Source organism: Gastrolobium bilobum, unplaced genomic scaffold, assembly GCF_033153095.1.
Source record: "Gastrolobium bilobum isolate Gb01-03AN ecotype WA unplaced genomic scaffold, APGP_CSIRO_Gbil_v1 utg31179, whole genome shotgun sequence".
In the NCBI taxonomy this organism is placed as follows: Eukaryota; Viridiplantae; Streptophyta; class Magnoliopsida; order Fabales; family Fabaceae; genus Gastrolobium; species Gastrolobium bilobum.
In genome coordinates this window covers 109,289-126,207 of record NW_026896052.1, presented here as the reverse complement: position 1 = coordinate 126,207, position 16,919 = coordinate 109,289, and the positions used below count along the sequence as shown (strand labels likewise).

The 16,919-nt window shown below is 37.6% G+C and overlaps 1 protein-coding gene and 2 long non-coding RNA genes across 3 annotated transcripts; 2 read left to right on the top strand and 1 right to left on the bottom strand.

Moving 5' to 3' along the window:
• The first annotated feature begins 54 nt into the window (after nt 1–54).
• On the top strand, nt 55–1,432 carry LOC133297477 (uncharacterized). The gene is made up of 4 exons (XR_009749646.1): nt 55–334; nt 636–712; nt 812–876; nt 1,307–1,432. It is a non-coding gene; the product is annotated as an uncharacterized LOC133297477 (long non-coding RNA).
• Nucleotides 1,433–7,824: 6,392 nt separating this feature from the next.
• Nucleotides 7,825–9,317, top strand: LOC133297462 (uncharacterized). The gene is made up of 4 exons (XR_009749645.1): nt 7,825–8,069; nt 8,371–8,447; nt 8,547–8,611; nt 9,042–9,317. It is a non-coding gene; the product is annotated as an uncharacterized LOC133297462 (long non-coding RNA).
• An 870-nt stretch (nt 9,318–10,187) lies between these two features.
• LOC133297467 (UDP-glycosyltransferase 73C11-like) lies at nt 10,188–11,983 on the bottom strand. Its single transcript, XM_061496625.1, has one exon. The coding sequence runs from the start codon at nt 11,930–11,932 to the stop codon at nt 10,424–10,426; it is 1,509 nt and encodes a 502-aa protein (XP_061352609.1). The 5' UTR covers nt 11,933–11,983; the 3' UTR covers nt 10,188–10,423.
• Between the last annotated feature and the right edge of the window lie 4,936 nt (nt 11,984–16,919).

Sequence of the window (16,919 nt, the reverse complement as noted above, 5' to 3'; positions counted from 1 at the left end):
TAAGTGACTTAAGCTACTAAAAGAACCCATTTCCCCCCATCCCCCGTCGAGCCAGAAACAGAGAGAAGAAGAAGAAGAAGGAGAAAGGAGGGAGAAGGAAGGGAGGAAGAGAGAGAGAGATCAAACCTTAACCGATTTGAGTGATTCAAAAGCCTAAATCGCTTAGAATCTCGCCCTCTTTCATAATCCTTGCTTTGTTTTGAGTGGGGAGCATTGTGGAGAGGGATATTGCCTCTCAAAAATTCGGCCATTGGAGAGATTTTGGGGTTTTGGGAAGTTCAACCTCCATGGGAGCTTGAGGAACACTCCTTGCTTGGTTGTGTGACCCTTGGTGGTAAGATTATAACCCTTGAACCTCATGATTCCTTGAAATTTGTATGAGTTAGGGTTTATGAATAGTGTTTTAGGGATTTTGATGAAATGTTGTTAAATTAGCTATGTTCTAGGAAGAATGGAGCTTAGAGCATGTTATGGAAAATGCTAGGAATATCATTTAATCGGTGAAAATGAGCTTAGATAGCTAAATGAGTATACTTGTAAAATGGCAAGAATATGATGCTTGATATTGGATTTCTTGCATTGTTGATGAATGATATGACTTGGTTGATTGATGATTGTGTCCTAATGATGTCTAGGATTGAGACATTTGGACCGACCGTGAGTGATCAACCGCTTGAGCAAGCTATGGAGCTTGAGTAGCTCATTGGAATTGGTAAGCTCATACTTGTGTAGTATTTTGAATTGAGTAGTTGATGGTTGATTGTGAAATACTCTTGGATGCAATGTGTTGATTGCATTACACCATGTGTAGGTGTTGGTTTTGGAGTAGAGTATTGTTGACATTGGTGGTGAACAAAGGTCGAATTGAAGCTTGAGGTAAGCCTTCGGACCTTGGGTGTAATTCCCTTGATTGTTCCACCAAGCCCTGAAAGGGTAGTGGTAATTATAGTGTATATAAATGCAATGAAATAGTGTAATGCTTTGTTATACGTATGTGTATGCATTTGGTGTGGCATATGATGGTGTTCCCTATATGGTATGTTGCATGACGATGCGTAAATCATACTTGGTAGTTTAGCTGGCCAGTAGGACTATTTGCATCTGAGTTTCCTTAGGACAGCTTGAGAGCTCGAGGGATTTCTCCTGGAGATGTATTGCACTTTGCATAGATATGTATTTACTGCATTATTATTGTTATTGCTATTACACTGATATGGAACTGTGGGGTGGAGAGATGCTCCAAGGACCCCTGGTTTACTGGATATATTCGTATATCTCACCCCGTGTTGTGGGGACCCCCTTTCAGGTAAGGATGCTGCAGGAGCCTCTGGTGGCAAGTGGCCATATCTGGATTATGCATGAAATGTGGCATTTCTTTTGAGATTGTACATGTTGTTTTGTAGCTCACATGTATAGAATTAAATGAATAGGCAATGCTAGATTTATGATTTGTATATTGGAATGGACTTAGCCTATGCTCATGCCTTTGGTCATCTCTTTTGTTGATGGGAGCCAAGGGAATGATCATAGTGTTTTGTAAGCTAAGTTCCATGATTTGTAATGGATATGTAATGTAAATGATGCCTACTTGAAATTCGATATATGCATGCTTTTATGTATTGAGTTATTGAATTGGTTGGGCTGAGAAATCATATTAGGTACCTAGTTCTAAATTGGGAATTGTTGAGAAAACAAGGGTTATGCTGCCCAAATTTTAGTACAAGCCATAAGGAAAAGGGCATGCATGTCCCTTTAGATGTGTTTGTATCATGCAAGAACTAAGAACCATTTATGAAGATGAAATTATATGATAGGTTGGGACGGTGGTGTATGTATGGAAGTTGTAGATATTTTTCTTAGCTTTCCATAGAGACCAATATTGTGTGAATTGGACATGTATAACTCTAGTTAGAGGTAAAATACTAAGAATTGGTGAAACCTTCAGAGCTTTGGCGCACATCACGCCATTTTGCTCGAAAGCTTCTGTTTCGTGGCGCAAATCGCGCCGGGATCTCCAGCTGGCGCACCTGGCGCCAACCTTGGCGCCTCCAGCGCCATTTCGATGGGGAGCTTCTGTTTCGTTGGCGCCCGCCGCGCCACAGCTGGCGCCGGTCGCGCCGGGATCAGCAGGATTCACGCGCTCGTTTCGTAGAAAACCCATAACTTGGGCTACAGTGCTCCGATTTGAGCGCGGTTTGAACCCACGCGTAGCTAACGAAGAGATCTACAATATAGTAGAAGTTGTGAAATAAACAAGAAGTAAATTAATGGTTGAAAAAATGGAATAAGAACATGATGTTAAGTTTGGTTTGTCTGATTCCGCAAGGTAATATGGTTATGATCACGCAATTGGATATTTTAAATTCGGTGTCGTTTTAAAAAGAAAAATTTATCCGGATTTTTAATTGAGCCAATATGATTGTAACTGCGCTTAATATCATAATGCGATGTTAACAAACCGGTTCTAGAACGGGATGTTACATTTTATGGTATCAGAGCAGTTTCGTAGGGAATAACTGTTATCTATTGATGAGTATGCTTAGTGTTTGATGCTTTATAGTTGTTTTAGTACTCTTTATGATTATTGCATTTGTGATCACTAAGTGTGGGCCTGATCAACTCACTTCTTTGTGTAACATGTGTAGTGACATGACGAGGAACCGAAACAACCCCGGACCATCAAACACCAATGCTCAGCCAGAACCTGTTTTGGCTGCTCTTGTGAGGCCTAGAAGTGGCCGTGGGGCAACGGGCGTACAACCTGATCCCGTGGCTGAAGCTCTTGCAGCTGTTCAGAAGGAGTTGGCTGCTAGCAGGCAAGCCAATGAGAATCTAATGAAAACAAATGAAGACTCGCGGACTGCTATGGCCGCGATGATGACCGAGTTGAGGACGTTGAGGGGTCCTAGGCCCGTGAACCGGCAACCCACTCCTCCTCCTCACACTGCTACGCCTTCTCCACCTCCTTCACAAGAAGAGGGTGTAGCTGGTAACAATGAAGGTGAGGGCAGTCAACATTCTGGAAGTCGTAGTCATCACAACGAGGTTCGCCAACCTCATGTTGAGAATGTCGGTGACCAAGAAGTGGAGGAAAGAAGACTGATGGCTTTCCGAAAACACAAACCTCCTTCTTTTAAGGGAGGTTATGAGCCAATGGCGGCTGCAAAATGGCTCCAAGCTATGGAGAAGATATTCAGGGTGATGAGATGCCCTGATGCAATGAAGTTGGCCTACTCTGTTTATATGCTGGAAGATGAAGCGGAAGATTGGTGGACCAATACCATGCAGCCATTAGAAGCTGAAGATCGAGAGATCACATGGCGGTTGTTCGAGACGTCGTTCTTGGATAACTATTTCCCTAGGAAGGCTAGGGAACAAAAGCAGAATGGCGGTTGTTCGAGACGTCGTTCTTGGATAACGATCTCAAGCAAGGGTCGATGTCTATTGACCAATACTTCAGTAAGTTCAATGAGTTGGTGAAATACGCCAACTATGGGCGAGCCTTACCCACTCTGGCTGAAATGACCTCCAAGTTCCAATGGGGTCTTAATGAGAAGATGTCTCGGAAGATGTCAAATTGTGACATCCGAGAGTTCAGTCGGTTTGTAAATCAGTGCAGGAAGGTAGAAGAAGTGTACAAGGTGTACCAAACCAAGAAGTCCTCTGAGGCCCAGGCACCTAACGCCAATAAAGCAACGGGCTCAGGTTATTGTAAGAACAGGAAGATGCAAGGCAAGAAGCTGAATGCGAATAGGCCCTTTGACTTGTTCAAAAAACCCGGTACTCAGAAGAATTTTGTTGATAGAGGACCTCCTCCCAAGTGCAAGGGATGTGGCAAGGAGCATAGAGGTCCATGTGCTTCCGGTGAGGTGATTTGTTTTAAATGTGGAAGATCCGGTCACTACTCCAGGCAGTGTCCTCAGAACGAAGCAAGGACTATGGCAGTTCAAGCTACTGCTGTTCCGGTCTCTGTTGTTCAACCTATGCTAGAGTCTCAGACGGTTGGTAGAGTATATACCATGGACCGTCAACAATCGGAGAAGGCTCCGAATCTAGTGAAAGGTACAATTTATATTGATGGTATGGATGTTGAAGTGTTGTTTGATTCAAGAGCTACACACTCCTGTATGTCTGATTTCATGGCCGTTGGGCTAAATCTGCAAATGTACGACATTCGCCCTCCAATGAAAGTGGTTACTGTTACTGGAGAGGAGTGTTATACATCCGTGTTGTGTAAAGATGTTGAGTTCAAATATGAAGGCCGAGATTACGTGCTGGATTTTATTTGTTTACCTATGATCAGCCTTCAAGTTATCTTGGGTATGGACTGGTTGTCAAAGAACTGTGCTATGATAGACTGCTGTGGTAAAAGGATTGTGCTTGATGCTGATGATTCTGCTACTAGTTCTTCCCCATATCTATCTGTGTTGCAGGTTAGAAAGGCTTTGAGGGCCGGGGCATTGGGATATGTCTTTGTGGGGGGTTTAGTAGGCGGAAGTCATGAGGAGATTGGCACTATTCCCGTGGTGAGGGAGTTTGTGGATGTGTTTCCAGATGAAATTCCACAACTTCCGCCTCATAGAGAGATTGAGTTCACGATTGATCTATTTTCTGGTGTGGGGCCTATCTCTCTGGCTCCGTATAGGATGTCACCACCGGAATTAGCCGAGTTAAAGAAGCATATTGAAGAGCTTTCGGCTAAGCAGTTTATCCGGCCAAGTGTGTCCCCGTGGGGAGCACCAGTCATATTTGTTAAGAAGAAGGACGGTAGCATGAGATTGTGCACTGATTACCGTCAATTGAATAAAGTTACTATCAAGAACAAGTATCCTCTCCCTCGCATAGACGATTTGCTTGATCAGTTGAGGGGTGCTTGTGTTTTCTCAAAGATTGATTTGAGGTCAGGTTATCATCAAATCCGAATTAGAAAGGAAGATATTCCGAAGACTGCCTTCCGATCTAGATATGGACATTATGAGTATCAAGTAATTCCATTTGGACTCACTAATGCTCCTGCGGTGTTTATGGATTACATGAATCGCATATTTAAGCCGTTTCTGGATCAATTCGTGATTGTGTTTATTGATGATATCCTGATATATTCCAAGAGTAAGGAAGAGCATGAAGGTCACTTGAGAACTGTGTTGCAAATTCTCAGAGAGAAACAGTTATATGCAAAGCCTTCTAAATGTGAATTTTGGCTTTCTCAAGTGCAATTTTTGGGTCACGTTATCTCTGCTGATGGAGTGGCGGTTGATCCTAGCAAGATAGAAGCAGTTGTTGATTGGGAGAGACCCAAGACTGTAACAGAAATAAGAAGTTTTCTGGGTTTGGCTGGTTATTACCGGAGATTCATTAAAGAATTTTCAGCCATGGTGTTGCCATTGACCCGTTTGACCCGGAAGGATACTCCATTTGTTTGGACGCAAGAATGTGAAGAATGCTTTCAGAGCCTTAAGGAGAAACTAACGACCGCTCCGGTGTTAGTACTTCCCGACCCGGAAGGTGAATTTGAGCTATACAGCGATGCTTCCAAGAAGGGATTGGGATGTGTGCTGATGCAAGATAGGCGGGTGGTAGCTTATGCATCGAGGCAATTGAAACCGCATGAAGAAAATTATCCAACCCATGACCTTGAGCTTGCTGCAATTGTTTTTGGGTTGAAACAGTGGAGGCATTTCTTGTATGGAATGCAATTTACAATATTCAGCGATCACAAGAGTTTGAAATACTTGTTTGATCAGAAGGAGCTGAATATGAGACAACGACGGTGGACCGAGTTCCTCAAAGACTATGATTTTGAATTGAAATATCATCCTGGCAAGGCTAATGTTGTAGCTGATGCACTGAGCCGAAAATCCGTGAGTATATCAAGCATGATGATCAGAGATTATGATGTGATTGAGAGGTTCAGAGATATTCAATTATCTAAAATCTTTCCATGTAAAATTTGTGGCTTTGAAATCACAAGCATTGAGAATGAACTGATGACCAGAATCAAAGAAGCTCAACTGCAAAATGAAAGTGCTAAACGACTGAAAGGTCAGAGTGGTGTATCCTGCAATGATGAGGGTGTACTACTATATCAAGGTCGTGTTGTTGTACCTAGGCAGTTGGCGGAGGAAGTAATGACAGAGGCTCATAAGGGTCATTTTACAGTTCATCCGGGAGCTACAAAGATGTATCAGGACCTAAAGATTAATTTCTGGTGGCCTGGTATGAAGAAAGATATTGCCGAATTTGTCTCTAAGTGTCTCATTTGTCAGAAGGTAAAGATTGAGCATCAAAAGCCTTCTGGTATGTTGCAACCTCTGGATGTTCCTGAATGGAAATGGGAGAGTATCTCCATGGATTTCGTAGTGGGATTGCCGCGAACACAGGCTAGTTATGATTCTATATGGGTGATTGTGGATAGATTGACAAAATCCGCACACTTTTTGCCAGTTTGGGTAGACTTCTCTGCGGAGAGATTGGCTAGGCTTTATGTGAAGGAGATTGTGAGGCTTCATGGGGTGCCTGAGAGCATTGTTAGTGACCGGGACCCGAAGTTCACTTCTCGCTTCTGGGGAGCATTGCAGGAGGCTCTTGGCACTCAGTTGAGACTGAGCACTGCTTATCACCCACAGACGGATGGTCAGACTGAGAGGACCATTCAGACGTTGGAGGATATGCTGAGGGCTTGCACCCTGGAGCAGGGTACTGCATGGGATCGATATCTCCCGCTGGTTGAGTTTTCATATAATAATAGTTTTCATGCTAGTCTGGGTATGGCTCCCTACGAGGCCTTGTATGGTCGCAGGTGTAGGACACCTACTTGTTGGTCAGAGGTTGGAGACACAGAGCGGTTTGGATTGGATTTTGTTCAGGAGACTACTGAGCAGATCAAAATGATTAGGGATCGTGTGAAAAAGGCTCAGGATCGTCAGAAAAGTTACTATGATCTCAAGCATCTACCTCTAGAGTTTGAGGAGGGAGATCATGTGTTCCTGAAGCTGTCACCGGTTACGGGTGTGGGACGAGCCCTTGGAGTGAGGAAGCTGAGTCCGAGATTTATTGGACCCTACCAGATTCTTCGTAGGGTGGGACCGGTTGTCTACCAGCTTGCTTTACCTCCGCAATTAGCAAATTTGCATGATGTGTTTCATGTTTCTCAGCTGAGGAAATATGTAGCTGATCCTTCTCATGTGGTTCAACCTGATAATGTTGAGATCCGGGAGAATTTGAAGACTCCTATTGGGCCACTGAAGATACTCGAAAGAGATGAGAAGAAGCTGAAAAATAAATCTATTCCTATGGTGAAAGTCCAATGGAAAGGAAGGACGCCTGAAGAGTCCACTTGGGAGCGGGAAGATGAGCTTCTCCGGCAATATCCTGAGTTTAAGGACAGGTACGTTCTTGATTTTGCGGACAAAATCGCTAAAAGGTGGGGTGATTATAATAGCCCAACTTAATTAATTAGTAAATCTAGTGTAATTAATTAATTAAACATGTTTTGGTGAGTGAAATTAAGTATAAGGCTTAATTAAATGAATCTGAGTCACTTTGGAGTTAAAAAGTGTACTCAGTGAAAATTAAGGGGTATAAATGGGTACTGGTGAAAGTACCCAAATTATAAAAATAAAAATAGTATCATTCCTAGAATAATATTCCAGACTTTTGGGTAAAGTTTGGTAATTATTGGAGTTGAATAGATAGACGAACCAATACCCGCTTAAAGCCACTTAACCTATGTTAAGTGACTTAAGCTACTAAAAGAACCCATTTTCCCCCCATCCCCCGTCGAGCCAGAAACAGAGAGAAGAAGAAGAAGAAGGAGAAAGGAGGGAGAAGGAAGGGAGGAAGAGAGAGAGAAAGATCAAACCTTAACCGATTTGAGTGATTCAAAAGCCTAAATCGCTTAGAATCTCGCCCTCTTTCATAATCCTTGCTTTGTTTTGAGTGGGGAGCATTGTGGAGAGGGATATTGCCTCTCAAAAATTCGGCCATTGGAGAGATTTTGGGGTTTTGGGAAGTTCAACCTCCATAGGAGCTTGAGGAACACTCCTTGCTTGGTTGTGTGACCCTTGGTGGTAAGATTCTAACCCTTGAACCTCATGATTCCTTGAAATTTGTATGAGTTAGGGTTTATGAATAGTGTTTTAGGGATTTTGATGAAATGTTGTTAAATTAGCTATGTTCTAGGAAGAATGGAGCTTAGAGCATGTTATGAAAAATGCTAGGAATATCATTTAATCGGTGAAAATGAGCTTAGATAGCTAAATGAGTATACTTGTAAAATGGCAAGAATATGATGCTTGATATTGGATTTCTTGCATTGTTGATGAATGATATGACTTGGTTGATTGATGATTGTGTCCTAATGATGTCTAGGATTGAGACATTTGGACCGACCGTGAGTGATCAACCGCTTGAGCAAGCTATGGAGCTTGAGTAGCTCATTGGAATTGGTAAGCTCATACTTGTGTAGTATTTTGAATTGAGTAGTTGATGGTTGATTGTGAAATACTCTTGGATGCAATGTGTTGATTGCATTACACCATGTGTAGGTGTTGGTTTTGGAGTAGAGTATTGTTGACATTGGTGGTGAACAAAGGTCGAATTGAAGCTTGAGGTAAGCCTTCGGACCTTGGGTGTAATTCCCTTGATTGTTCTACCAAGCCCTGAAAGGGTAGTGGTAATTATAGTGTATATAAATGCAATGAAATAGTGTAATGCTTTGTTATACGTATGTGTATGCATTTGGTGTGGCATATGATGGTGTTCCCTATATGGTATGTTGCATGACGATGCGTAAATCATACTTGGTAGTTTAGCTGGCCAGTAGGACTATTTGCATCTGAGTTTCCTTAGGACAGCTTGAGAGCTCGAGGGATTTCTCCTGGAGATGTATTGCACTTTGCATAAATATGTATTTACTGCATTATTATTGTTATTGCTATTACACTGATACGGAACTGTGGGGTGGAGAGATGCTCCAAGGACCCCTGGTTTACTGGATATATTCGTATATCTCATCCCGTGTTGTGGGGACCCCCTTTCAGGTAAGGATGCTGCAGGAGCCTCTGGTGGCAAGTGGCCATATCTGGATTATGCATGAAATGTGGCATTTCTTTTGAGATTGTACATGTTGTTTTGTAGCTCACATGTATAGAATTAAATGAATAGGCAATGCTAGATTTATGATTTGTATATTGGAATGGACTTAGCCTATGCTCATGCCTTTGGTCATCTCTTTTGTTGATGGGAGCCAAGGGAATGATCATAGTGTTTTGTAAGCTAAGTTCCATGATTTGTAATGGATATGTAATGTAAATGATGCCTACTTGAAATTCGATATATGCATGCTTTTATGTATTGAGTTATTGAATTGGTTGGGCTGAGAAATCATATTAGGTACCTAGTTCTAAATTGGGAATTGTTGAGAAAACAAGGGTTATGCTGCCCAAATTTTAGTACAAGCCATGAGGAAAAGGGCATGCATGCCCCTTTAGATGTGTTTGTATCATGCAAGAACTAAGAACCATTTATGAAGAGGAAATTATATGATAGGTTGGGACGGTGGTGTATGTATGGAAGTTGTAGATATTTTTCTTAGCTTTCCATAGAGACCAATATTGTGTGAATTGGACATGTATAACTCTAGTTAGAGGTAAAATACTAAGAATTGTTGAAACCTTCAGAGCTTTGGCGCACCTGGCGCCAAACTTGGCGCACATCACGCCATTTTGCTCGAAAGCTTCTGTTTCGTGGCGCAAATCGCGCCGGGATCACCAGCTGGCGCACCTGGCGCCAACCTTGGCGCCTCCAGCGCCATTTCGATGGGGAGCTTCTGTTTCGTTGGCGCCCGCCGCGCCACAGCTGGCGCCGGTCGCGCCGGGATCAGCAGGATTCACGCGCTCGTTTCGTAGAAAACCCATAACTTGGGCTACAGTGCTCCGATTTGAGCGCGGTTTGAACCCACGCGTAGCTAACGAAGAGATCTACAATATAGTAGAAGTTGTGAAATAAACAAGAAGTAAATTAATGGTTGAAAAATGGAATAAGAACATGATGTTAAGTTTGGTTTATCTGATTCCGCAAGGTAATATGGTTATGATCACGCAATTGGATATTTTAAATTCGGCGTCGTTTTAAAAAGAAAAATTTATCCGGATTTTTAATTGAGCCAATGTGATTGTAACTGCGCTTAATATCATAATGCGATGTTAACAAACCAGTTCTAGAACGGGATGTTACACTCATACTAACTAATTGAACAAATTCAACTAACAAACAAGTATTCTGTACCTCTTCAGGTAACACAGCTCCTAATTATGATACAACACAGGAAAACATTTTATGCTTGGCAGTATGGATCCAATTGTTACAGTAAACATGGGCAATAACAGAATCAGAAAAAGAATATCTCATAAAAAAAGGGGAATCAAGCGCTACATGTAAATTGTATCTCTTCAGGTGACAACTTTATATCCTCCCTACTTGATTGTTGCATGATGTCTTGAATAAGCAAAGTCATATTAAGATGAGAAGATCCACCTTTTTCAACAGCTCTCTTTGCCATCTCACTGAGTTTAAGGGCCCTTTGGTTTCTTTCTTTACTTTCTTCTCCTTCATCCATCAGCAGGCATATTGCATTCTTAATATCTTCCTTCTTCACCATTACACCTACCTTTTCTTCCTCTCCCCAGTTCAATGGAACCTCTACCCCAAGGCTCACGCCAATCCTCAACACTTGAACAACAAGCTTCTCATTTAAGAATTGATCTGCAAATAATGGCCATGTAACCATTGGCACACCAGCACTTATCCCTTCAAGTGTGGAATTCCAACCGCAATGTGTTAAGAATCCTCCAATGGCAGGGTGTGATAATATTAGCACCTGTGGAGCCCAACCTCGAATTATAAGGCCTCTCCCCTTGGTCCTTTCTTCATACCCTTCTTCAATGATCCACTTTTCCAACTCATCAAACTTATTTCCTTCCCTAATAACCCATATAAATGGCCTTTCTGTGGCTTCCAAGGCCAAGGTCAACTCCATAAGTTGTGAAGGAATCAAATTGCATAAGCTTCCAAGACAAGCATATACCACAGAATTGGGTTGTTGCAAATCTAGCCACTTCAAGCAAATGTGTTCATCAATAGAGGCCTTGTTGCCTCTTTGAGCCTTATCCAAGCCATCTTCGTTGCAGAGTGAAACTGGGCCAATGCACCACACCTTATCATTTCTTTCCTTCTTGTAATCCCTGACATATGCTAGCTCCAACTCTTCAAAAGTATTTATGATTACACCATATGACTTTATTTCAGCATCCTGCATCTTCTCCCCAAAGTCCTTCAATTTATCTGTCAATGGTCCTGGTATCTGATCTTTGGTAACCTGAATTTGGTCAGGTATGCCAGGCACAGTGAAATACTCTGATTTTGAAGTGATGTTTTCATCAATCTTTGAAGTACGTATCTTGAGAAGGCAATGGAGGGCAAAGCAAGAAAACCCGTGGAATGAAATCCTTGGAATATGATGCTTTTCAGCAACTTGAGAAGTCCAAGGAATGCAAAAGTCAGAGATTATGCAACTTGGTTTTGGTGTAATTGTGTCGAACAATTCTTCTGCTGGCTTTTGGAGCATGCTAATTGCATGGAAGAAATTGTATATCATTTCTTTTGATGTTACCATGTCAAAACTCTCGGACCCGTCAGGAAGTCCTGCTTGTTTTGATGGAAAATGGAGTTGTACTATTCGGATTTGGAGGCCAGATGAAACAGCTCGAGAAAGAACTGAACTGAAACGTGATGCATTTTTTGGTGTTGTGAATATGGTAACAATCACACCACGCTTTGCCAAAAGCCTTGCAATGTCCATCATAGGGATGATGTGGCCTTGAGCCATTAGAGGAAACAAAATGAAATGAAGATTGTTTGCTTGAGAAACCATGGCTACTACTATACAAGAGGATAATGAATAGTATGTTGCTCACTCGTGTCTTTGTGGGGTTGTTTTTGCAGTGTTCTTTTTTTCCCTTTATTTATAAACAAAAAAAACAGAGTGTTTTGGGCTCTAGAACTTCTTAGTTGGTGACGTAAGTGCTTATGCAATGAGCATTGGATTATCTGAGGTAAGGTTGCAGTTGTGGTGCATAGATGGGACTAGAATCCTGTGGATGTCTTAACATGTTTTTTGCATCACAAACTAAAGATAAATTTTTGGTGCATGAAATGTACCCAACTTGATACACTTTTTTTTTTTTTTTTTTTTATATTTAGAAAAAAGTTTACAACGAGAAAAGATGTATCAATGGAACACATTTGATGCACCAAAAATTTATTCACAAATTAGGCCTTGACGCATACGAAAAGGAAGACAAGTGACGTGATGATTCAATTCAATGTTTACCAAAAAAACAGTGCTGCCCCTTGTGTATCTAGATATTTTGTTTTGCTGCCTCTTGAGTCTTGACCTCCATTATTAAGACAAGGACAATATTCTTCAGACAAATAACCTCGACCCAAGCATACGTGGAAAGTTCTGAGCCTTTTCCACCCATTCTATAATACAGAATTTCTCAACTTCGTTTGTTTTCTATTATCGAATTTCTCAACTTTATTTGTTTTCTATCTGTCCATACAATGGTAATTTCTTTTTAAGAAAACAAAAGATTGGGAGGATGTGGAAAAAGAATTTTTCTCTGGATTCCATTTTACAAATTTACAATTTCTTTTGTAGATCTTAAAGCCTACAATGTCATGAAATAAACATGTAAAAAAAAAAAATTAAAAAAATTGGTTCAAGTGGTAGATACTTAATTCCTCTTGAATAAGGTCTTCAGTTCAAGTACAGTGACATGGAAGTTCCTGGCTGGCACAAAATTATCTTTTGTGTAAAATATATGTGATTTATAAATGAGTTTGTTTTTTCTAAAGTTATTTTAGATAACTTTTATCTAATGTTCATCAAAACGACGTCGTTTTGAGATGAAAATTATGGTGTTTTTGTAATTTTAATTTATTTCAGGGTTATAATAGTCTTTATCATACTGATTTTTTAATTTTTAAATTCTTAAACGACATTGTTTGGATGAACATTAAACAAAATTGTCTAAAGTAACGTTAAATACTTTTTTTTTTCTTTATAAATAAAAAACATTTCCATGCATGATAAATTGACCTAATTTACGGTCTAACGAATGTGCTGTATGGCATGGATCAGATCACTGTTTCGCAAAAAAGCGTTTCCATATATATATATATATATGTGTGTGTGATGGGAAAACATTTTCTCATGTTGCATGATAATTCAATTCTCATGTTATGATTCTTTGATTTGCGTGCTAAGCTTTTCTTTTCTTTTTAATATATGCGGGATTCACCATTAGTTGTGTCACAACATGAGAATTGAATTCTCATGCAACTTGAGAAAATCAAATCCTATATATGATAAATTGACCAAATTTACTGGCGAACAAATTAATGTGCTGTATGGCATGGATCACATCACTTTTTATTGTGAACAAATCACAAATGTGTTGTATGGCATGGATCACATCACTTTTCATTGTTTGTTACCTTTCTTTATTGTTCAACGTTTGATACTGATTAGTGATTACCATAATTTTGTACAGTTTTTTATTTCGTATTTGTTTCTCAATTTTTTTCAGAAAGTTTCTCAAATTCTATTACCATAAAGTTAAAAAAAAAAAATCTAAAAAATTATTTGGTGATTATATAAAAAATTTAGCTTAAAAGCACACATTTCAAGAAAAGTTTCTCTGTAAAAAAAAAAAGTCTCTCTCTATCTCTATGGCTCTTTATATATATATATAAAGCACATAATTCGTTTATAAAAAAAGAAAGAACATAATTCAAGAAAAGCTGATAAGAGTTTAATTTTTTTTTTTCTCCTAGGAACTTTTGTCTTTTGTCTTTTGACTTTTTTCTTCATTATAAAAAAAAACATTTTCATTATAAGAATTTTTCTTAAAACTTGTTAGACTTAACTTCTATTTATAAAAAGAAGAAAAACTAAAAATAAAAATATCCAAATAGGCACTAAGTTCCTTTTTCTTCAAACCAACCAACAATGGTTGGATTTGAGTTTAAGACAAACAATTCAAATCTTAATCTATGATTTAATAATTTGTTGGAAAGCCATGGGAATTTATCTAATGGTAAAGAATTTGAATAATGTTTATGAGATTATTTATTTATGAAATTATATGTTTGAATTTCATTACTATTATTATATCAAACCATTATATAAAAAATAAAATAAAATAAGAATTGTTGGACACTGCCGTCAAAATACATCATGGGCGTTAACTTTTTTTCTTCGATGCCTTTTTTGTATTTCGAGCAAAATCTAATGCTCTTTTTCCTAGAGAAATTTTATATGGTCTTTCCCCAATAATTAAAAGTTTTATGTTACTTAAGAATAAAACTATTTTTTAGTGGTCCTACTTGAAATTTTGTGTCTTTTGCGGTTTTTTAAAATTGTCAGAGATAAAGGGATTGGTTCAAGTGGTTTATATTTGATTCTATTTAAGTAAGGTTTGAATTCAAGTCTTTGTGAATATAAAAAATTTCAAGAGCTAACCCCACCATAATATGAATGTTCTTGACTCAAATATAATTGTCTCTCTCATAAAAAATACCTGTGATTTATGAAGAAATTTTTTTTGCCATGTTATGTGTTAAGTCTTCTCCCTTCACTAATATAGTAATAATTTTAACGACAAGGTTCATACAATGAAAAAGTGAAAAATTACCATTTTAATTATCAATCAATGATTTATTAATGAAAGCTTGAGGTTCAACACATTATCATATTTAAAAGAGAAATAAAAGAATCAATTTTCAAAATTTTCAAGTCTGGTTGGTGAGTACATCTTTGGTACTCTTGTAGTGTCTACTCTTTTATTGAAAAAAAAGTAAAAAATAAAAATTGTATGACATTAATCATAAAAGGGTGAGTATAATAGATAAAGTGAATTGTATTATTATTATGTATTTTGTTTTAGTAAAAGTTGTGATGAATCTTTGATCTGTAATAATAAAGAAATTTTCCTAGTTAGGGTTTTGGCTTTTGAAAGTGCAATATTCAAAAATAAAATAAAAAAATTACGCTTGCAGCGCAAACCTTCAAATGATTGAGCGCTCAATGAAGCGCTGAGCATTAATTAATATATATATATATATATATATATATATATATATATATATATATTATATATTTACGTATATGCGTTAATAATAATAATAATAATAAAGAAATAAGTAATTACTAAAATAAAATAATAATAATAATAATAATAATAATAATAAGTAAATTGATAAATGAAGAAATATAGATATTTATATATATATATATATATATATATATATATATATATATATAAAAACTACATAAAACAAAAAAAATTAAGTTTTCAGCACTGAGGCTGCGCTTCTAGCATAGAGGTTAGAGGTATTGGATATGTATATATAATTACTTATATATATGTATATCATAATTGTAAAATAATTATTAAATAATAAAATATAAATAAATAATAAATATAACAGCAATATAATAAAAATAAAATAAAATACCATAGTAATAAATAAATATTAAAAAGTTAAAATAATATATATATATATATATATATATATATATATATATAGTGTATAATAAATTGAAAATAAAGGACAGAAATTAAAAACGCTACGTGGTAACACCCCACATCTCCAGCACAATGAAAGTAGAAGATTCTTTTAACAAAACAATCATTACATGATCTAGATATTATTTAGGAAAAGAAGAGATTACATAATATGAGTTACGTAATCTATACACGTAATACATTTTTCTCTATATAAATACGTCCTTGCATAAAATGAAAGGAAGAAGAATCAAGACAGAGAGTAAGAAAGAACATAAGAAAATCTTAAGAGAGAAAACAAGAGGAATTGGGAGGAGAAAAGGAAACAGAATCAAAAGAAGGTAATATTGGGTGATGACAAAAGTTCTCTCATTTTTTTTTATTTTTTTTTTCAAAACAAAGATTTATTTACAAGCCTCTGTTGTTCTGCCAAATTATTCTTTACTTGGAGTTTATTTCGTCACAGTAGTTTGATTTGTTCAGTATTTTATTTCTTACAGTATCTATAGTTTCTTTTAAATTTTATTTCCTTTCACATACTAATTATATAGTGGAGTAATTAATTGGTACCAAATAATTACAAAGAAAATGTGTAAATTTTAATAAATTTATAGATTGTAGGACCAATGTAAAATAACTTCCGTATGTACCTGACTTAATATTATCTATAAAGTAGTGTTGATAGATGTTTATATAGTTCCCTTTTTAATTGTTCTTATCATCAATAGTAAATTTTAATAAATCAATCTATATTAATTAATAACATTAACTCCTTTTCAACTTATTTATCACCGATTATGCATAAAGAGAAAGCATAATAAATTAAAAAAAATCATGTAATATTCCTTATAAAAGTTAATGTTAATGGATGTTACAGAAAGCAACTAAAGTGTCACTCCAAAATTCGAGGAGCTAGTAGATTTGTGTTGGAACAAGCCGCTTGCGAGGTTTCTCAAGAATTTGTGCTCTCCACACAACTATATGTTCTTCATCCTTTGAGGGATTAGGAAAATCACAGACATTCTAATTAAGATAGCTGCTAAACAAGAAGCTTTTCTTATTTGGAACTCTCATCTTGATTGTTGCGTCTCTCCCTACTTCTAGATACAAATATACGATGAGAACAAATAACTCCTTAGATGTCCTTTTCTTTGTGCCCTTTGCACCATAGAAATCGTATATGTTCCTGTGAGACAATGAAGTATAATAAATGAGGCTAAGCTTTGTATATTCTTTTTCCACCATAATTCGAACATAAATTCTCAATTGATCATCAGACATTCTCCC